The sequence below is a fragment of the Falco rusticolus genome, chromosome 11 (assembly GCF_015220075.1).
Source record: "Falco rusticolus isolate bFalRus1 chromosome 11, bFalRus1.pri, whole genome shotgun sequence".
NCBI classification, from domain to species: Eukaryota; Metazoa; Chordata; class Aves; order Falconiformes; family Falconidae; genus Falco; species Falco rusticolus.
Window position 1 is genome coordinate 35,411,785 of NC_051197.1, and position 22,019 is coordinate 35,433,803.

The window sequence follows — 22,019 nt, forward strand, 5'->3', positions numbered from 1 at the left end:
GCTGGGTTGTGATAAAGGATGTTTGGTTAAGTCGTCCTGGGATTGCATCAGTTTTTACTCCCAAGGATGGAACAGCTCATGAGTGGAGTACGTTGTTGGCAGTAATGATAATGTGGATGGGGGATTCTGTTGGAACTACAACGGTCAGCTTCTAGTAGTCAGAAGTGTCCTGGTGGGAGTTCTGTTGTTGGGATTATGTAAGAGTCAAATGTTAGGTCTTTGAAGTCTGTGTATTCGTAGGCTCAGTATCATTGGTGTCCAATAACTTCTAGTGTTAGGTCAGGTTCGTCAATTTTGTCTATTATATAGAGGATTTGTAGGGATGGTAGGGCAAGTAGGATAAGGAACGATGGCTGGTAGGATTGTTCAGATGAGTTCTACTTCTTGTGTATCTACAGTGTTGGAGGATAGTTTTTCTATTAGTATGAGTGTTAAAAAATATAGAACTAGGCTACAGATTGCAAGCGCAACTATTAGGGCATGGTTGTGGAATTCTACAAGTTCTTCTATGATGGGGGAGGAGGTGTCTCGGAATCCATATTGGGATTGGTTGGCCATAGTAGGGATGCACAGGGGTTTCGCCTGTGATTCAGCCTTGACAAATCTGTGTAATGGGTTTACTAACATCCCATAAGAGAGAACCATAAGTGGTTTAATGCAGTTGGCTTAAAACCAGCATGTGAGGGTTCAATTCCTTCCTTTCTTGTACTTGAATAAAGGCTGGTTCTTCGAAAGTGTGATAGGGGGGTGGGCAGCCATGGATTCACTCAGTGTTGGTAGTGGTTAGTTCTGGTTGTAGGACTTTTCATTTTGCTGCAAATGCCTCTCAAATAATGAATATTAGTATGATTATGGCTGTTATTGAGATTAGAGAGCCAATAAAGGATAGGGTATTTCATAGGGTGTAAGCAGCAGGGTAGTCTGAGTAGCGTCATGGTATACCGGCTAGGCCTAGTAAGTGCTGGGGTAGAATGTTAGGTTTACACCTGTGAATATGACTCCAAAATGGGCTTTTGTTCATGTGGGGTGTAGTGCATATGCGGTGAATAAGAGGGAATCAGTGGGTGAATCCAGCTAGGATTGCAAATACAGCTCCTATTGAGAGGATGTAGTGGAAGTGAGCAACTACATAGTATGTGTCGTGTAGGGCGATGTCTAGTGAAGAGTTTGCTAGTACGATTCCTGTTAGACCTCCAATTGTGAAGAGAAAGATGAAGCCTAGGGCTCATAGTATTGGTGGGTCTCATTTGATGGTGCCTCCGTGTAGTGTAGCTAGCCAGCTAAAAACTTTGATGCCGGTTGGGATGGCAATGATTATGGTGGCAGAGGTGAAGTATGCTCAGGTGTCTACGTCTATTCCTACTGTGAATATGTGGTGGGCTCATACGAAGAAGCTCTCATCCAACTGAGAGCATGGTTCAAATGATTCCTATGTAGCTGAACGTTTCTTTTTTGCCTGCATAATACGCTACTACGTGTGAGATGATTCTGAAGCCTGGAAGGATTAAGATGTAGACTTCTGGGTAGCCAAAAAAACAGAACAAGTGTTGGTATAGGATGGGGTCTCCCTTTCCAGCGGGGTCGAAGAATGTGGTATTTAGGTTTCGGTCAGTTAGTAGTATGGTGATGCCGGTGGCGAGAACTGAGAGTGAAAGTAAGAGAAGAATGGTGGTGATAAGAACGGATCATACGAATAGGGGGGGGGTTGGTGTTGTGATAGGGCTGGAGGTTTTATATTAATAGCTGTTGTGATAACGTTGATGGCTCCTAGGATGGAGGATACACCTGCCAAGTGAAGGGAAAAGACGGCTAGGTCTGCTGAAGCACCAGCGTGAGCTAAGTTGCCTGCTAGGGGAGGGTACACAGATCATCCCGTACCGACTCCAGCTTCTACTGTGGAGAAGGCTAGTAGGAGGAGGAAGGATGGGAGTAGGAGTCAGAAGCTTTTGTTGTTTATGCAGGGAAATGCTATGTCCGGGGCGCCAATTATGAGGGGGACTAGTCAGTTTCCAAAGCCTCCGATTATAATAGATATTACTATAAAGAAAATTATTACAAAGGCGTGGGCGGTGACAATTATGTTGTAGATTTTATCATCTCCTAAGAGGGTCCCTGGTTGGCCAAGCTCTGCACAAATAAGTAGGCTGAGGGCAGAGCCAACTATGCCAGCTCATGCTCCAAAGAGAAGGTATAAGGTGCCAATGTCTTTATGGTTTGTTGAGAATAATCATCAGTTAATGAAGGTCACTGTAGGACAAGGCCTCAAGGACAAGAGTCCAAGTACTGATAGCCTGATAAATAGAGACTTGTTAGAACTTGTAGGGCACAAGCCCTGGGAACCAAGGAACAAGCTAACTGCAGACCCCTGAGCCATTACAGTTGAGGAGGCAACCAGACGGACAGAGAAACAAGTAGCCAGATAAGGGAACGGATGGCGCCAATATGTAATCAAGAAAGCCGCGTAGAAAGAAACTCCCTAACCTTGGAATAGAAATTATTGCTATGTCAAGATAAACTAGTAAGTTCCTATTGTTCTAACGGTGTGCCTTAAATATCAACCAATCAGTGTTTTTTACGCTTAAGATTTAACCAATCAGCGTGTAATATGTAGAAGGTAGAAACGTATATAATTGTAAGAAAATCACTAATAAAGGGACAACTTGCTTGCATCAAGCTGCGTCCCGTCTCTTCATTCACCGCAGGTCACAGGTAAGATGGCTGAGTGTTTAGGCGTTAGGCTGCAGTCCTTTTTACAGAGGTTTAATTCCTCTTCTTATCGGCTCTGTGGTGAAGTTCATGTTGAGTTGCAAGCTCATTGATGTACATTAAGAGTGTACCAGAGCCTGGTAGATAGAAGCTTGCTGGTTTAAGCCCCTAGCTGCTAACTAGGAGTTTATGGGATCGAGGCCCATTTGTCTAGTTTTGTTGGGGGAAAGGTCCTAGCTTAATTAGAGTGTCTGGGTTGCATTCAGAAGATGCAGGTTAATGTCCTGCGGGTCTTAGTGGTGTTAGCAGAAACTAAGAGAGTCTAACTCTTTTTTTAATGCTTTGAAGGCCTTTGGTTTAGATGGGCTATCCTAAGTTTTTAGGTGATGGTCAAGATTATGGGGGATAAGGGGAGGAGGAGGGCTGATAGGGAAGTTAGGGTGGCAATTGGTGTGCTTGTGGGTTTATCGGTATATCACTGTTTCATGTAGTTTGTGATGTTTGGTGGAAGTGCAATTGTTGAGCAGTATGCAAGGCGTAGGTAGAAGAATAGGCCTAGCAGGGATAGTATAGCAATGATGGCAGCTGTTGTGGATATTTCTTGTTTACTCAGTTCCTGGATGATGAGTCATTTGGGTAAGAAGCCAGTTGTTGGGGGCAGGCCAGCTAGGGATAATAGTGCTAGTATTAGAGATGTGTTTAGTGCTGGTACTTTTGTGCAAGATGATATTATTGTTGATAGTTTTGATGTTGTGTTGAGGGTGAGGAAGACAGTAGTAGTTATTAGGGAGTAAAGATAGACGGTTAGTTTAGGGTTGTATATGAGAATGCTGGTTATTCAGCTTAAGTGGGTGATTGATGAGAAAGCTAGGATTTTTCAGACTTGTGTTTGGTTGAGCCCTATTCATCCCCCTACAGCAGCGGATGCAATAGCCATGATTGTTAGTAAGGCCGGGTTTAGTGAGGGGGCTGTTAGGAAGAGAACGGTGATGGAGGGAAGATTTATTATTGTGGAGAGGAGGAGGGCAGTGGTTATGGGTGAACCTTGTAGGACTTCTGGGAACCAAAAGTGGAAGGGTGCCAGGCCTAGTTTTATTGCAATTGCTACTGTTAATAACAGGCAGGCAACTGGGTGGGTTAGTTGGGTGAGATCTCACTGCCCAGTGAATTGTGCTTGAAAGAAGAACTAGTGTGGAGGCAGTTGCTTGGACTAGGAAGTACTTGATTGTAGCTTCAATGGCTTGGGGGTGGTGTGATTTTAAGATAAAGGGGATGATGGTGAGAGTGTTGATTTCTAGTCCCGTTCAGGCTATTATTCAGTGGTTGCTTGAGATTGTGATGGTTGTTCCTAGGAGCAGGCTTAAGGAGGAGATTAGTTTTGTGAGGGGGCTCATTTAGTAGGGGAAGGGGTTAAACCATCATTTTTAGGGTATGGGCCTGATAGCTTTTGCTTAGCTGACCCTACTAGGAAATAATATAAGGGGAGTATGGAGGTGTTTGAGCTCTTCTGTGTAGGTTCAATTCCTACTTTCCTAATTGAGGGTGTTGTACCTCTATGTTCACTTTATCATAGCGACCCTTGGCTGTTCAGGCACATTTTCTTATGTTTAGGTGTGTTTTTAAGTGGGGGAGATGCCTGTGTAGCAGACTGGCATGCTAGTGTGTCAAAGACACAGCGCTAGCGTGTGGTAGGAAGTTTTTTCAGAGAAAGTGTGTAAATTAGTCATAGCGGAGTTAGTCATAGTCATGAGGCATGAACTCATAAGAAACCTGAGGAGTAGGGGTTTTGTAGCAAGGATTATTGGGAATAGCTCTGGGGATGGGGTAAGGGAGCTGGGGTTGATGAATAAGATAGCATTAAGTGTGTTTATTAGTATAATATTTGCATATTCAGGTAGGGAAAAATAGGGCAAATGGACCAGAGGCATATTCTACATTGAAGCCTGATACTAATATGGATTCTCCTTCTGTAAGGTCAAAATATACTAAGTTTCTCTTCACTTTTAAAGCATGAAAACCCAAACAACTGAACATATTTTGTTAAGCCGTGACCAGACGTGTAAAGGTCTTTACAGGAGGAAAGTGATTAAGCAACATCACATCTCATGTGAGAAGGAAATTATTAGCTGCAGTAAAGATTATTTAATATTTCTGATAGCAGGACTGCGTTACAAGACAAAATATTAAGTTATACTAGTCTCAAGAAAAACGTGTGGGGGTTACTGGTTCAGTACAAGGAAGTAGCTAATTGGGAAAGTTCTCTACAGCCTCATAGGATGACATATATTGTTTAGAAAGAGCTATGCTTCACATCCACATTAAATAGTACCGAAAGTGATTTGAGCATAGCTCAATAGCACAAATCAATCAAAAAAAAAAGATAATCCACTAGCAACAACACTCAATGCAAACTTACTTCAATAGAGTTGAAGAGCACCGTCACTGATACCTTAAGTCCAGATTTTTCAGTGGACTACAAAACCACTTTAAAAAGCATTCACCAAATAAGGTTATAAAGTATTTTACTATCTCTCACAGGTTTTGTACTTTTACAGTCTTTTGTATTTTCCCCTACAGAAATAGAGGGTTTTCTTCATACAAATAAAAAAAAAAATAGGTTGGCATTTAAAAAATTAAAGGCATAAAACCCACTTCAAAGTTGCAGTAAAACTACTAGATTATAATGCAGCAGAGGTGAAGCAACAATGTCAAGAAAATACTTGGTACCCACATCATCTGCCTTTCAAGTGTCTAAGACAGGAAGGCAGGTCTTCTTGTCTAACTGTATGCAACAAATGTATATTATGAATGCTCTTCAAAGGAATCTCCTCCTACTGTTATGCAAGTGTCCTAAATTAAAGGTTTAATATTAAGAGATGCGATTGTCTTATCAAGTGTTTACTGTGTTTCCTAGCTATTCCCCAACAGTTTTTAATTTCTCCATTCATATTATCTGAAATATTTTTTTACTTATTAAGTTATGTCTTATAGGCTTAAGTAATAATAGACTTTTATTAAAATATAGTGCCTTTTGTTTTCAAGCCTAACAGTCCCTTAAGGAATTCCAGTTTTTCTTGTGAAATTTAGGGTACTTACAGAATCATGTCATTTGCTTTTGTATAACTTACTAATAATATTAGCAATGAATGGTAGCTTTTTGTGATATGTCACTTCCCCTTCACATAAAGGGAAAGAGCTTGCCTGAATTTCTTGTTAATATCATTTTATACCCAATGTATCCTACCAGGTGAAAGCTCAGCAGGAAATGGAGGTAAAGACTGGAGTTTGTGTGCGTGTTTTGAATTTGCTTGTAAACAGAAGGGGATTCCAACTTCACCTGTCTCAGCCTGTCCTCCTTGACCCTCAGCAGTTTCATTACAAATAATTTGAGATTTCAGCGATGCCTGTCCTTGTTCAAGTTCAAAATTCAGAATAAGGGAATCAACCAGAGAGTCTAATTCATCCAAGTTCATAAAAGGCATGGGTATTTTCTGGATAGGATTGCTTGCAGAAGTAGAAGAGAAGGCAAATAAACTGAAGTAGTTGTTAAAATATCCAGCTATGACACAAATCTTTTCTGCAAAGCTCCTGAGAGGGCTTGCGCTTCTGTACGACCCTATGAAAAACAAAAGCAAGAAGAATCAAATGCAGCATTTTGCAAAGAAAGAGCAAGTAACCCTCCCTCCCTCTTCCTTTACAGCAGGACTACTCTCCTGTAGTCCACAGGTTACTACCAAGACAGGTACAAACCCAGCTACATACCTTGTAATGTAGAAGAAACAATTTCACAGACTTCAGCAAGGCACTGCTCCAATTCCAAGTATTTTGCAGCATTGTTAGTGCTTTTCTTTATTTCTTGATACAGACATTCTTGTGGTATTTCAGACTGTATTTCTTTCTGTATTAAGAACAATTTAAAAGGAATCAAATACATGACAGTATATTGACTATTAAACATGCCTATTATGGATTCAGTGTCATAAAACAGGCCAATGCTGAAATACAAAATGAAAGCAATGCCAAGGCACAAAACTTAAGATGCTCCGAAAAGAAATGCAGATTGTTGACCAAAAAGAGCAAACAGAATTGTAAAATCCAGAAAAGGTTTGGCTCTTAGGAGATATATTAAATCATGTATCCTGGCTTTTAATTAAAACATAAACTATTACAATAGTTATAACACAATTACACTAGCTTTACTGAACTTGAGGCTTCCAACTTAAAATAGGTGGTTAGGCTGTTCATTATGATCACAAAAAGGAGGGAGACAAAAGTACTGCCAAAAATACTTCAAATAAAATTAAAATCACATAGTTTTAAGCAAAAATGTAGTAGCCAGAATAGTTAGCATTCCACACACATGAATGCCACTGAGACATGAAGTATTATCATGCAATTGTAAATATACAGAAGGTAGTTTCAATTCTCTTCTTCGTTAAATACATCCTTTACATTTAAACTGTAGACTCAAAGCGCACACTTTGTGAAACGTTTCTCTTACCTTTCTGCAATAAGAGATGTTACTTTCAAGGAATCTGGCCAATGCCACAACACTATCCTTTATTCGATTTTGAATCTACAAAGAAACATTTAATTATATTGTGCACTTGAATCAAGACAAAGTAAAAGTACATTCATATTTTAGAAGGAGAACAACGAACACTGGCATACTAATGAGAAAATACTCAAAAGCAGAAGTAATGTTTTCTGCAACTTAACATGCAATTTTTCAAATAAAATGTTAACTTGTAGAAAATATTGTTAACTATATCTGCATGGTTTTATTTAACCCCTTAATATGGATCGAGTGAGCACATTTAAGTATTTGCTAAGAGAAAGACTGTCCTGTAATTTATTTTTTTTTTTATCACTGTTATTCTAGGCGGCAGGGGTAATCTCTTAGTTAATATTCCGGTGTTTCCTCCCCGACTTCACATTGGTTCCACCAGTGACAAGCATATATGGGAATCCTGCAGATATATAGGAATCTGCTGCAAATGAACAGACTGCTCAATTCCTTTTGCTGGAGACATGAAGCATTTGGGAGTTAAGCAAGCAGAGAGGAACATAAAAGATATTGGACAGTTTCACTATTATCTGTAGGTTTAAGAGTAACAACAGTGAAAGCCAGAGTAAGAAGAAAATTTTGCTTTCCTTGACAGAAGCAATTTATCACTCCTCTCTAACTGATTTGAACCTTTTATCCCAGGTCACATATTACAGATTTTTAAGTAGCAACAAATTTTTTAGTAGTAACAAATTGTTTGGAAGTATTTTACATATCCCAACTCATTACATAAATTTTCTTATTGGCTACAGTTTTGCAAATTTCTCAACTTTGAGAAAAAAGAACAAAAATGAAAACACTTGAGGCAGAAGATGGGATCGTTCAGACACAGATAAACTGTGATCTTTGGCTTTACATGCTGTCTGTACAAAACATTTATTCAGAGAAAATATGGCAAAACAAGCCTATACATCCAAACGCTGAAAGAAACCATTTACACTATATACACCTAGTACCTTGCTGAAGAACATTTCAAGCTTTTCAAAGTATTTCCCTGGAATTCAGCCAGGCTTTCTGTCAAAACAGCTCATCCACTAAGAAAGTGGCATATATTCAAGGGGTACTCTAACTTGCCTACCAGAATTCTCATAGACAGAGAAGTATTTTTAACTATAGTGCTTATTCCTTATACTTTATTCTCTACATTGTGCAACTCCCTATAGTTGCATGTTCCTCATGATTTGTCATCTAAGCAAAATAAAAGCACAAAATAACAGGCTGTAGCTTAAAAAAAGCCCCTCCAGGCAAAACCTCAAACAACTCACTAATGAATTCAGCATGTAATAAGGTCTATTTTGCTTTAAGTGACAAAATACATTAGACACACATCAATAATAGTATGTTTGCTTCATGAAGGAGCAACTCCTCCCTAGAAGATTCTGACTTCAGCATACTGAAAAACAAAAAACTCCAAACCTATTCAATTTGATAAAATGTAACTGCTAAACCGGTATCTTGGGGAGGGGGACAAGGACACAACAGTAGTCACGTATGTGTTTATTATGAAGTAGTAGGAATGTCTCTTAAAATTACAAATTAATTAAACTGAGGTCTTACTATGAGAGATAAAAGCTTCCCATTGATGTAATTCCTTTCCACAGTACATTACATACAACTCATTAATAGAATATAATTAATTTGCTTTAATTTTACTATGAAGTGTTAGAAAAAAGCTGTTCAAATTAAATTCCACTGCTGCTTATCAACCTGGAAAGTATTTGAAGGTCAGCTGTGATTTCACTGAATGACACCAAATCAAGCAGGACATTTCTGGCTTCTGTGCTATTAAATAGCTACTTCAGCCAAACATTTTCCCTTTAAAGTGCCAGTTCATGAATGTGCTTCAGTGTACCCGAAGCATTAAGTGTATGCGAAGACTATCTCTTAAAAGGTACCACTGAACTAGTTTAATATTTAGATAGCATATTGTTTGGGACTAGGACTGTAAAGAACAATGTATGACAAAAGAAGGTCCTCAGACTTTCTAACAATCTTCCTGACAAGAATAGTGTGTAGTGATAGCAGAGGTGATTACTATTACAAATATAAAATAATTAACTTTCAGGATCATAAAGTGCTACATATTAAATAATCATTGCTTTGCAAATCAAGCTTAACAGTAGCATAGAGAATGAAAGGTCCACTTGCTCCTTTGTGCCAGTTTTCATGTTCTCCCTCTCCTTCATGGTTACACTGAAATATTACACAAAATGCCTTCCAATGCACAGATAAATCATTCTAAATAAAATACACTTAAATGTTCAGTCTACATACAGGTGAAAGACTAAACACTCAAAATCTCTGCAAAACTGTGGTCAATATTCCCACTTCCCACCTACCTCAAATCTCTGCTACTAATCAAAACTGTATTCCTACTATGAAATTTGTAGACAGAATTGCTGAAAAATAATAGGACATGATCAATTGTCTCCAAGAGACAGCAGTAGTTTTTAATCTTACTTTTTATCTCACCTCATTTTGTGGATATTGTTTCATGAGTTCTTCCTGCACCACTCTTGCTTTTTCTTGTACAGTATCAATGAGAAACTCCAGCCCTGAGCCTATTCCATCATAAATGGCAAGTACAAAGTCCTTTTAAAATAAAGGTTCAAAACATGGTGATTAAAGGAACTGATGTGGCCTTGCATTGCAACAGATTTTCCTAATGGGCTAGAAATATATTTTTGTTTTGTGCAAATTGTTCAGTACTGGTCTCTTCAGTCACATGTAACTCTTGGACTACAGGGGCTCAGCACTTTAACCTCCTTTTCCTAACTTTCTTCAGATTTCTGAAAATTCAATGTGGTACTTAGTAACAGATTACCTATTTCATGGAAATTCAACACTTACTTCAGTAAACTTGTACAACCTCAGTGCAAATGCAATCCTAAAAGCACAGTATTTCTTTCTAAGTGGAAATTCTACAGATTTAAAGTGTAGTTTTTTTTAAGGAAAAGAATAATTTCAAGACTATTAACATATCCATTTTTGCCATAAAAATTAAGTATCGCATAAACTCTGAAAATACTTAATTCAGTTGATCAAACTTATATGTAACAATTTGCTTCTGAACACAGTTACTGAAAATAAATGTGATGTCAACATTAAAATTATTATTTCTAATAAACATTTTTTTCACCTGTAGACTAGTTGCAGGAATGTTGTTCTCTTCAGAAAATGAAATATCAGCTCTTGTGAGTACTGCCAAGTGTCCTATGTATTTCATTGTTTGCTTTACTGTTTGTTTCACTTTGCTCCATGCTTCTGTTACCATTGAGGATATATCTGAAGAACATCCCTGAGAAATATAGGCATGGCGTTCACTGAAGCTAGAAGGTATCTCTGGTCAAAGAGCACATACTTTCTATAACATAATAGTTCATAGCACACAGTAGATTAAGGCATTTTCAGCTTTACATCCTCCTACTTCCGATAGCTTATCCACCACAGGTAAAAGACCATACCTTGCAACCACAGAGAATGATATCATTATACTGCACTGTTAAAACAAAAATTCAATACTCTTCACAAGGCTGGAGCGTGAACAAGAGTCATATTTGCTGGCCACTGGTTTATAAATTTATACACAATAGCACTTCATGATCTAAACTAGCATTTACTCTTGTCACTGCAGGGTTTATTTTCCCCTTTTATATCTAAGAACCGATATTATTGTCAGGGCCTGGGCAGAGAAAAGTCTGCATTACTCTGAACTGGCATATGGAAGTACCAGTTTAGCCAGCAAAAATGCACGCACTTTGCTGTTCGTTTTCTTTAGGTGTGTCTTTTGTCATTGCATACATTGCACATTTAAGTGTTTTTAGCCAGTCTGTAGTAAAAACTGCATTAATGCATAGAACTTCTCTACATACAGATTAATTCTTTAATATACTTTACCTGCAATAGTAACAGTAAATAACCTCCCAAGTTCTTTACTTCCTGTTTCATTTCTTCACCAACTTTCATAGATCCAGGGCACTTCTGGACATTGTTAAGCCAGAGCTTCGTTAGAACCACAAGCTGATCAAAAGCAGAGATAATTCTGATGCTGTAGGACTGAGCAGCACGATCAAGAGAGAAAACTACAAGAGAAAGAGTTCTATTAGAAAGCCTCCTTTGCAAATGAAAGCAGGAATGTTAAATCTTCTGATAGGCAAACATATGAATTCTTGTGGATTGGAAAGACAAGTCATTAGTAATGTTTCCTTTAAACCGTTATGAAAATGAAACTTACAGTTTTCTTGACATTCTTCATCTTGCTGTTCATAGGCTTTTGAAATGGCAGACACTCCAGAGAAAATGATAAACAAATTAGTTAGAAGACTGTCTGCTATGCTCTTTCCTCCTTCATGATTCTGTTCCAGTGAATCTAAAACTGAATTTACAGATGTCTTGCAAATTCCAGGAAGAAACGATTCAGAAAAGCTTGGGCATATAGCGGACTTATTCTGTGAACCTGTATGATGTAAAAGCAAAACAGAAAAAAAAGAAACTCTGCATAGGAGTGAGCAGTCAGCATGTCTTTTTAATGACTATTTTATATTGCATCTTCAGTAATGTTCAGCTACTCAAGATAGCAAGTCAGAAAAAACATGTATACAACATTCTAAATAGTTTCTAGATTCAGTTAGTACAGAGACAAATACCATAGTGAAATTCTTTAAAATGAATCCACCTGTTCCAACAATCAAACCTACAGAGAGACAGAAAATAACAAAACCCAGCCAATCTAAAATAACTGAATGCATAAAAATATTTGGGAGACTGAAGCATCTAGTATTCCAGAAAAAAAAGTTTATAAAACCTGACAAAAAGCTGGGGGCGAACCTCAGTAGTTGAATGAATACCAACAACTCAAGCACACAAAGTCTCCAAATTATTATATCAGGATTTAGTCTCTGGCAATTTGTTACATGAACTATCATCTTTCTCCAGTTAACCTGCATAGTTAAGCAGAGTAATGTTTTATGTAAATTTCTTAAACAGGGTTATAAGTGCTAGTCAGGAAGTTTTTGCCCTGAGAAAGCATAATCAAGAATACCAAACACCCTACTGTTAACAGCTGGACATTATGAACTTGAACATAATATAAACAGGACTTCTAAAATTTTGTTTTCCAACCCATACTTTTTTTTTAAAACTAGTATTAGAAGTGCGTATATTTTATACATGTAGTAGTTTCAAGTTCTCAGTATGACATGAAAGGTGCTCTGCCATATCGTAAGTACCTGCTAAATAGGAAGTATGTACATTCCAAACTGGTTGTGATTTTATCTTGGACAAACATCCAGAAATTCTCTTGTTCTTCATGAAACTTCTACTTCTAGGAGAGGATGATAGAGTGAAAATGAGGAAAAACCCCAAACTTTAAAAGAATGTCTCTCCCCATACCCACTGAAAGTTTAACTAATATGAACAGCTGTCACACAAACAAAACAAGCATCTACTTTTAATTAATGGAACTTGTTAACACAGAACGTAAATCAGCAAAAGCAAGACAATACAGCCCATAGGATGGATCATACTTACTTTCATCAGGCTCTTGCTATTATAGCAGGATCTTCATTCTACATTCCTGTTTTTAAGTGACTGGTTTATTACTAGATTATTATTGTCTAGAACTTGAGACAAAAAACACATTTCTTTCCTACCTATGTGGACTATAGAAAGCAGACATGTTGGCTTTTTTTGATCTTGTTGGCTGGACAGAATGAATTACTTTTGGAAGGCCAGATAGGCTTTTCTTTCTCCATAGAAGGCAGACGTTCTGTAAAGTTCTCCATTGTCAGTGAGACAAGCTAACTTAGCTCCTCTGGCCTGGCTCAGCTTGCTTAGCTGCCAGTGCCCAAGGCCAGCTCTTGCCAGAGAGAGCTGTTTGGGAATCCTCAGCTAGCCTTGAGGCTGTTAAAGAAACAGCTGGAAGGAGACTCAGTGGGGGCTGCCCAACTTTTCTTAGAGCTGCATTTAAAATAAATCTCTTGCCCTCAGTCCTGCCTGACTTACACTGTAGTTGTGTTGTAACAGTGCCTGCACCTGACCATGTAACACCATTGATCTGCAGGCCTGACTTCCCAGTTTGACCCGGGACTTTGTCATGATGGCCATACCAGGCAATCACTGGACTTGCAAGTTGACCTTACCAACTGTCCCTGAACCTAATCCTGACACACTAAGCCAATTTCCCAGCTTAACCTCAGCCCTACCTCATCAATACATACTTACATCACATAACTGGACTGTTGGCTGACCATGAATACCATTGCCAGACCTAGTCCGCTCACCTCACATACTGTGGGGCCAGGCCCTTTTTGGCAAAGGCACTGCCCTGTCTACCCTCTTGTCACATTCAGCCCCAAACTGCCCTTCCCTTCTTGAACAGCCTGTTCTTTATGCTGCATGACACTACACACCAGGAGCACAATCTTAAAGTAGCGCATGCAATGTAATTTATTTCACTGGCATGTATGCCTGACATCAGTTAACTGCTGTCAACACAGCATACAATGCTGATTTCCCTTCTCCAGTACCTTTTCTGGTTCAGTTCAGCATTTTCAAAATAGAACAAAACCAAATACACTTCTGAGACTCAGGAACACATGTTACAATACTGTCCAGAAGGCAGCATCAGACAAAGAAAAGTATTGCAACATTATATCATTTAACAGTATTTGGACTAAAAATAAGGAAACTGTTTATCCACTGCATTCTTCGCAGATAACTTTTGTTAGAATGGTCAGAAATTCTTTCCAAAATTTACAGTCAGATAAGCCAACCTGCTTCACAGCAGAGTAACAACAATCATATGGGTTGCTACCCACTAGCAAAGCTACAATCAAGAATCTGTTAGCGTTTCCATTACAAGCTACAACTTGCAGAAGTTTGCAAGTCAGTTTTAACAATTGTTACAAGGCTAAAACTTCAAATACAAGGTCCCAGACCAGCTGCAATTTACTCCTTAAAAACAGTGCTTGCATATTACAGTAGTGTGAAGAAAGCATTTAAAACGCATTTCACTCTGCACCAATGATGTCTAGACACACGGATTAGAAAACTTTACGTATGTTTTGACAAAATAAACTTCTGGATTTGGAGGAAATTTTGTTCCTGTATCTTGTCCACGAGGAAAGATGAGAATGAATGAACAGAAGAATGTAAATTGGCACAGTGTACGGGGTAAGTAAGGATAGGAACAGATGTCCAAGTGCCTATTTAAAATTGCTTCTATTACTACTTAGATGAAACATGGGTATCTATAACCTTAACCTGTGGGTCCTCTGCAGATTAATTAGAGGTCTTGTGCTACACACAAATGTACCAATTTCTGAGACAGCTTTCTGAAATAATTAGGATCAGCCTTTAATTAATTACCTCCAGCTAGCTGTCAATCATCATACATAAAACCATCTAACACCGACCAGACGTACATTGCATATATGCTATGCCTGACCTCAGAAACATTGCTGTTTAATCTGCTGAACTGCTTTAGTGGGCTTGTAATTTTTATTAGCAGCACATTGCTTACTAACACACATTTCATAAGTGAGGCCAGTAAAGCACAGTAAGGTAACATATTTAGTTTAAACTTTCCTCCCTTCTCACAAATATATACATAAATTGAATTTGTAAGTTTAATATTAAACAAAGTAAAAGAAGAATTAATAAATAAAAGACTGTTATTGGTACACAAGCACCAATTATTTTTTGCTTTGTTTTAAGCATAGATTAAGGAATTATGAATTAGTATCACCTTCTTCTGGAAAGAGAGGAAACTGAGGCTTCTGAAAGGTCAGGTTCCCACTCATCAGCAGGGTCGTAAAATACATCAACAGTTTTATTGCTATCATTACTCTGAAAAAATGAAGAAAACAGGGGAGGAAGAGGGTTAAACAGAATTAGAGTGATAAAGCATTCAATGTATGGATGAAGACAACATGTTCTACTAACAGCAGAACAGTGGATTTAATGTTTTTTCTTTTGTTGGCTGACTGCCAGCCAACTTGAGTTATTTAAAAACAAAGTAAAACAAGATAAATATTTAGTGAAGACATCTAGCTACCCAGCATCTGAGACACAGGAACGCTAAGTACAAAACTTTTTCACAGCTCTCTCCTCGTGCCAGATCTATTAAAATTCTGGGCATATAATTTACTGGTTTTATTTATTTTTATATCTGGATTTGTGTAACAGTTTTAGCAATAGTTTTCTGCAGGAAATAGAATCCAGTCTCTGATGTTATTAAGATCCAAACAGCTTTTAGCAATAAATATGGCAATATTCTTCTGTCACTGGACATACTTGCATATTACAGAGTTGTATCATAACAGAATGTTTTCTCATACTTTTTTTCTGGCTTTTTTTTAATGGCTTTTTTTCCTTTTTGGACATAATATTGAAAGGTTTTTATTTCAGATAGATACTCACATATGAAGAAGTTACTCTTTCAAATAAAACAATTATTTAATGGCATGCAATTATTTTCTAAGGTTTGAAAAAAAAAGAAAAATTAATAAAAAAAAAAAAGAGAAAAAAAAGAGAGCTTTGAGGTGTAAAAAGCCTTCATATTTTCCCCTACCAGCACCTTCAAGACTCCAACAACTGACATTTCTTCCTCTGCAAATTTCAAGTATACTATTTATGCCAGAATGCAATTTCATTTGGAAGTACCAAGCATCCAAATATTTATTTATACATTATTTGAAGCAATTTCTATTCATTTTTCAATATGCTCCAGACTAAACATAATACAGATATTGGAATGACAAGGATGTATATGATCAGGAGAATCACAAATTCAAACACAGAACAAATTTAGACAAGCTGTTACCGTAATCTAAAACCTGATCTTAAATATATATTTTTCTTTTGTATATTATTCAAAACACTCCAAACTCATCTAGCATAAAATACAAGATCACTACGGTTCTGCTGCATTGCTTTGGATCTCTCCTTCAAGTTAACCAACTCTTTCACCTTCAAGACTTCCCCTTTTTTTATCCTTCATTATTTCACTGAAGTCTAAACCAACTTTCAATTAATATGGCAGAAACCAAAACACAAATAAAATGCAATGATCAGCCCTGGAGATTGGAAGATCCCAGAATACTCTATCATCACCAAAAAAAAAAAAAAAAAAAAAAAAAGGTACTTTTAAGGACCACGAGGTCTGAGTTGGTTTTTTTCCCCCCACAAGTAGTTCTTAGGTCTCTTGAGAATTCAGCTCCAAAACAGACACAAAAAAAAATGCGCTGGCATGCAATGAAAACACTGTCTCTTCATGTTGAGTCAATAAACTTATTTCTTGTGACATTTCTCTCCTTAAGAGATAAAAAAAATACCAGTCACCTGGCAAATAAGAGCTGATACTCTAATTTTATCTGTGTTCAATAATTTGAAACCATTGTCTACTTTTATTTTTTGTGGATACAGAATAAAACATAGGTTCTGTTTCCACTTGTCCCTTTCTTCTATTTTACATCCTCCTCTTCAATACAAAAGATAGTGTGATACACAACAAAATACTGCATATTTAGAGAAATACAGTACAAAAAACCCCAGTTTATCTGATTAAAAGCAATGGAATCAGAAAAAAGGATTAACGTGCACCTTAACTGTCAGTTTATTAAACAAAAAATTATGAAAAATGCCTTTAAAAACTCCCATTGAAGAACCTAAAGCACACACAAAAGCAACCAGTAGCAAATTAACTTACCAGAACAGAAGAAAAATTGAATATAGCAATGGAAATTCAAGCGATACCTTTAAAAAGTCAAGTTTTCCTCCAGAACAGATAAACAATTTAACAACCAAAAGAACCACAAAGTATTCCTCGTTTTACTGCTTCCCATTCTGTACACAAAATTACCTGAATAAAGTCATTGATTTCTACTGTCCTCTTTCTGCATGACAGACAAATGTGCTACCCATGCTTAATATAAAATAATCATGTGTCTTGGTGTTTAAAATCACATTAAAAAAAACACCGAGACTTTCCTCCTGTATGAATTATCAAAATCTATCTTTGACAAAAATATTACTGATTACTAGTGGGTTTTCTTCAGTTGTTACTGACCTCATAGAGTTCTTTCATCACTGCTAGTTTGCACTCAAATTTCTCTAGGCTCCAGAAAGTTGCTATTCCCAGTTTGATGTTACGAACTTGCACCTGAACAGAAGACACTGTTCCCGTTTTATCAATTTTGTCGTGCCTAAGAATTTGAGAAAGTTTAAAAGAAAATAGTGAAAAATAAAGACAAAAACATTATTCATATTTCAAAAATAAACAAGGTACTTGTAGGTAGGATTATACAGAGAATAAAAGTAATTACACACACAGAAATTGCTTGAGACATATCTCACAAGCAAACATTAGTGTAGCTATTAAAACTATTTTTATGTAAGGAAAAAAGGAATCCTTGCATTCAGAGATAGAAATAGATACTAGCATATAAATTCCTGGCTCTCTTGAAACTCAGAACCAAATATACACTACAGAATTTGACTGACAGACTTCTTGCTGAAAGATGTGAGAAGAAAACACCTGAGAAACATAGTGATATATACACATACTAGGAAGTCCTAGCTTACCTGAACTTACTGAAGCTTTGGGGTTTTTTTAATGACAGTTTCCTCTGCACTAATATGTCTCTGCTCCCACTAAGAACACCTGGCCAACATACAGGTCCGCTTCTAGAACAGTTCAGGTGTGACTAGCAAGTATTGTGGCACGGTGAGAAATCTGTGGAGCGAAGTAACTGGTCCCAACACTTGATATCCACTATAACCATGTTCTGAGGTTTTTTTACTTCTGCCTCCCTCTGTTGTGGTCCTGTGAACTGACCATCTCTTAGTGGCTGGCACATATTCCCTGGTTTAGTTTTGTCCAAAAGGAATGTAGTTAATGTGCTTTAGGACTACTTTAACATGTGAACCAAAGCACGATGGACATGGACACCCAAAGCACACTCAACCCAAAATTAAAGGTATGTCTACAGACAATTAAAGACTTCATCTAAAATTCAAGTTTGAATTTCACATTTCAAACAAACAAGGCTAAACTACACACTTAACTGAAGCTAGTTTGGAAAAGTGATTTAACATGTTCAATTTAACAAAACTGTTAAAAGAAAACCAAACAGCGCACTGCACATCCACAATCCAGCCCCCAGATTTTTTTATATCTATATAAAAACGTATATTATATATACACCCCCTTATTAACTAACTCAGATACTCACCTGCAGAAAACAGTGTTTTTCCCTAATTCATTGCTAATAGTGTTGGCCTCTTTGATCATCACAGAGAGCTTCAGAGAATTCCAGTTAAGTGGAACTAATAAAAAATATAGCACATAATGACTAAGTGGATCAAACAATGTGATGCAATAACTTCAGGTGTTTTTTTTTTAAAAAAAAAAAAAAAAAAAAAAAAAAAGGTACCACAACCAGAAAAACTTGAATGGAATTTAGCCAACAATAGTTCTGTGAATTCCCAACACACTAACTAAAAAATGACCCTCCCAGCCAAGACAACCCTTTATAAAAGGTCAGGTAAAGGGTATTTCGGAAATAGAAGCATAACACCAGATTAATCTGAGACAGGAAACTGAACTGAATCAATTCTGTTACTCCAGTTTCTCCTATAACACCCCCAGACAGGGGAAGGACTTTTAAGTAATCAGGTTAATACAGACTGCATGTATATCCACCTAAAAACCTTGAAGGTGACTAAAACAGAAGTTTTATATATACAGCTTATGAATAGAAAGGATCATAGCAGCCAAAAGGCTCTTCTTGTTCAGGATCATTAGAGATGTGTTAGAGGAAGAGAAAAAGCTCCTGGATCCACATCCACTAAATCCAAACCCACCAAACAAAAGAGAACTCAGCATTGCCTTTGTAACATTATGTATACACATACTAGTCACAGCCTTATTCCCACTTCCACGATTCTTCTGAAGGGTATGTATTTCTTCAGCAATTTTCTGCTTCTCCACTTCCAGAGCTTCAAGTATCTTTGCATGATGAATAGTATGATCTTTTAGGGCCTGGGGGAGTGGGAGGGAATTAAAAAAGTAAATAACTATCTATAACTCTTACTGCTGTATATTGAAGCAAGATTTTGTTGTTACTGTCATTTTAAAGACTCAGAACAGAATGCAATTTGTTGGACATCTGCTATATCGATATGGAACCACCTTCAAACCCTGACAGTGTTCTAGCTTTGCTTAAGAAAATGTTATGCTTAAAAAAAACCACTGGAATTAAATAGAAATCACTTTTTTTAAAGTCGTATTTGTTGTAGCAGTCAAATATACATGAACACCAGCCAAGAGATAGTCATTATTTACACTAATTCCTGGAGCCATAAATTTTAGCATAGGCAATGATCACTAGTGTGGTACACCAAAAAACCATCCATGTTATGTAAGAAATAACGTCAGCATTAGTTTATCACCAAATTTAATACAATATCATACTCTAAGTATAAATATAACCTCTGTTCTTGTGCATAAAATCACATAGAAGAAACTTCAGAAACATTTCTTTTACAATTATTTATTTGAAAAACACAAAACAACAAAAAAACCCCACAAACCAACCACAGCTTATTGCCTAAAAAGCTGCCTTTTTTTTAAGTTACCTGCTTGGTAGCTAAAGTCTCCATTTCTAAACGCTTCTTACTGAAGTGTAGTTCTAGCTCAAGATTTTGTTTTGCCTTCTCTAGCTCCTGTATTTTAGTTGCAGCTTTTTGGTTATTCAGTTCTTGGATTTGCTTCTTACGAGATTCTTCTCTCTAATGTGAAAAAGGACAAACAGGAGGAGGTATACCAACTCTATAGCATTTCTGACCCATTCCTCCAGCAAATACAAAGGTTTATCTTCACTTCAACACATTTAAAACATGCAGCCCCTGTGGACTACTCTGCCCAGCATCAGCAATGAAAGGTTCCCAGTTCCAAAGCATCACATTATGTCTCCTATAGCACATTTAAGAAATAAGATACTCCATCATTATTACTGTTTTTACCACGATGTACAACTCTTACAATATGCATAAGTCAAAGTATCAAAAAGACTAACAACAAAGTAGCATGCAAACTTGAAAGAAAAAAAAAAAAGTCATACTAACTAAAATACCTTAGTAATTTGAAAGTCTCATAGAAAAGTTAGATTTTGCAGGGATTTCTCTTCACATACAAGTCACACCCTCAAATTCACAGTGGATTAACATTTTAGTTCCTGACTAACTCTATAAAGCAAAACGCCTAGAACCATTCTGAATGGAAAACCTACTTTACAACTTCTTGTTAGAAGGTCGATTTTTTTTAAAAAAAGAATAAGGCTTAGCATTCCTTAAGACACTGTTACAATATGCAAGACAAAAAAAAAACAAAACCAAAGACGACAACCACAAACCCAAACAACCAACATAAAAAGCCCATACACACCCCCAAAAAACCCCCCAAAACCCCCCAGAAATGCCATACTACAACTTCTATTTTATTGCTAAGTTTTATATGTAATGATGCAATGGCAACTTACCACCTCTGCTTCCAGTGATTTTATTTTGTTTTCATAAGCTTCTTTTTGTGACATCAGTTCTTGCTGAACCATCTCCTTTGCAATTTGGATGCTTTGCATCATTTCTTCCTTGGCTTTGAGTCGTGCCTCTTCAATTTCCGATTCAAGCCTACAGGTGGAAGTATCATACATTTAGAATACTAGCTTTAATGTCTTACAGGCTACGTACATTGTAATATTTTCTTCTATCATGACAAGAACCTCTAATTAACAATAAAAATACAAGCGTTTGGTTTCGTTTTTTGAAAACAACTCTTATACTTAACCTAGATATTTTTTATTTCATAGGGAAAATGTAGACACTGGTAAAGAAGCGAGACATTCCAGAATTTTAAAGTCCACTCAAATTCCTTATTTGTTTTACTATGCACCTTTCACAAAATTAAGAACTGTAATAGAAACTCACTAAATCACATTAAGATACAGAAAAGTAAATTTTAAGTCAATGAGTCTCGTGGTTTAATAACTCCCAGGAATGAAGCAAGTACAAATAACACTTTGCTGTATTCTCAAATTTTCCACCATCACAGAAGACCAAGGGTGTAACTTTGGGTTCTTGTCATTTTCCTAAAGCATTTGCTTTTCAGGTTTTAAATTTCTCTAAAACATTACAAATCAATTTCAGATTCATTATGTGCTTGGAGAGAAATGTAACTGAAAAGATACACTACTTTGAGGACCCCTGGAGCTCAGTGTTTCTTCAATAACTGTCTACATTCTTGCCAACTGGACTAGATTACGGTGATCACATCTTAAAGGTATACATTCATTTCAGCTAAGTCTGGGACTTCCATTGCCATTAGAAATGGAGTTAACAATAATCCTCACTATATTCCAGCTTTCCCTTATTGTTAAATGACTAATAATCTTAAGTTCCTTATTTCTTGAGCTTATTGCACAGTTGCATTAATAGCTGAATTTCTTTTTAGAACAAGAAGATACAATACTTACTGTGTTCTTTGTGCAATAAGCAGTTCATTTTTTGCAAATTCAAAATCTTTTGGACCATCATGCAAAAATGTAGTCCCACAGGATGCCCTTTTAACTTTCTGAACTTCTACTGGATGATTAAACCTGAAATAATGGTCTCCCCCAAGGATCACTCGATCACCCTGTTGGGAAAGAAGGGGGGGGAAAAAGTTTGTTCTATAACTTTTACATTTATA

At 37.0% G+C, this 22,019-nt stretch overlaps 1 protein-coding gene and 1 pseudogene across 4 annotated transcripts in view; both read right to left on the reverse strand.

Annotated features, from left to right (window-relative positions):
- Positions 1 to 22,019, reverse strand: part of KIF14 (kinesin family member 14) — a 48,691-nt gene that overhangs the window by 11,236 nt on the left and 15,436 nt on the right. For 3 of the 4 annotated variants that reach the window (XM_037404027.1, XM_037404026.1, XM_037404025.1), the window contains exons 16-30: positions 21,805 to 21,965; positions 20,815 to 20,962; positions 19,913 to 20,065; positions 19,190 to 19,316; positions 18,508 to 18,601; positions 17,343 to 17,478; positions 15,021 to 15,121; positions 12,502 to 12,596; positions 11,508 to 11,729; positions 11,171 to 11,355; positions 10,413 to 10,571; positions 9,746 to 9,865; positions 7,208 to 7,282; positions 6,469 to 6,604; positions 5,212 to 6,322 (exon numbers count right to left, since the gene is read on the reverse strand). In XM_037404027.1, coding sequence (XP_037259924.1) covers positions 5,931 to 6,322; positions 6,469 to 6,604; positions 7,208 to 7,282; positions 9,746 to 9,865; positions 10,413 to 10,571; positions 11,171 to 11,355; positions 11,508 to 11,729; positions 12,502 to 12,596; positions 15,021 to 15,121; positions 17,343 to 17,478; positions 18,508 to 18,601; positions 19,190 to 19,316; positions 19,913 to 20,065; positions 20,815 to 20,962; positions 21,805 to 21,965 — 2,304 coding nt within the window. In that variant the 3' untranslated portion in view covers positions 5,212 to 5,930. Of the gene's footprint in view, positions 1 to 5,211; positions 6,323 to 6,468; positions 6,605 to 7,207; positions 7,283 to 9,745; positions 9,866 to 10,412; positions 10,572 to 11,170; positions 11,356 to 11,507; positions 11,730 to 12,501; positions 12,597 to 15,020; positions 15,122 to 17,342; positions 17,479 to 18,507; positions 18,602 to 19,189; positions 19,317 to 19,912; positions 20,066 to 20,814; positions 20,963 to 21,804; positions 21,966 to 22,019 lie in introns of those variants that run through there. The other variant, XM_037404028.1, reaches the window with a different exon arrangement.
- On the reverse strand, positions 3,061 to 4,110 carry LOC119155389 (annotated as a pseudogene).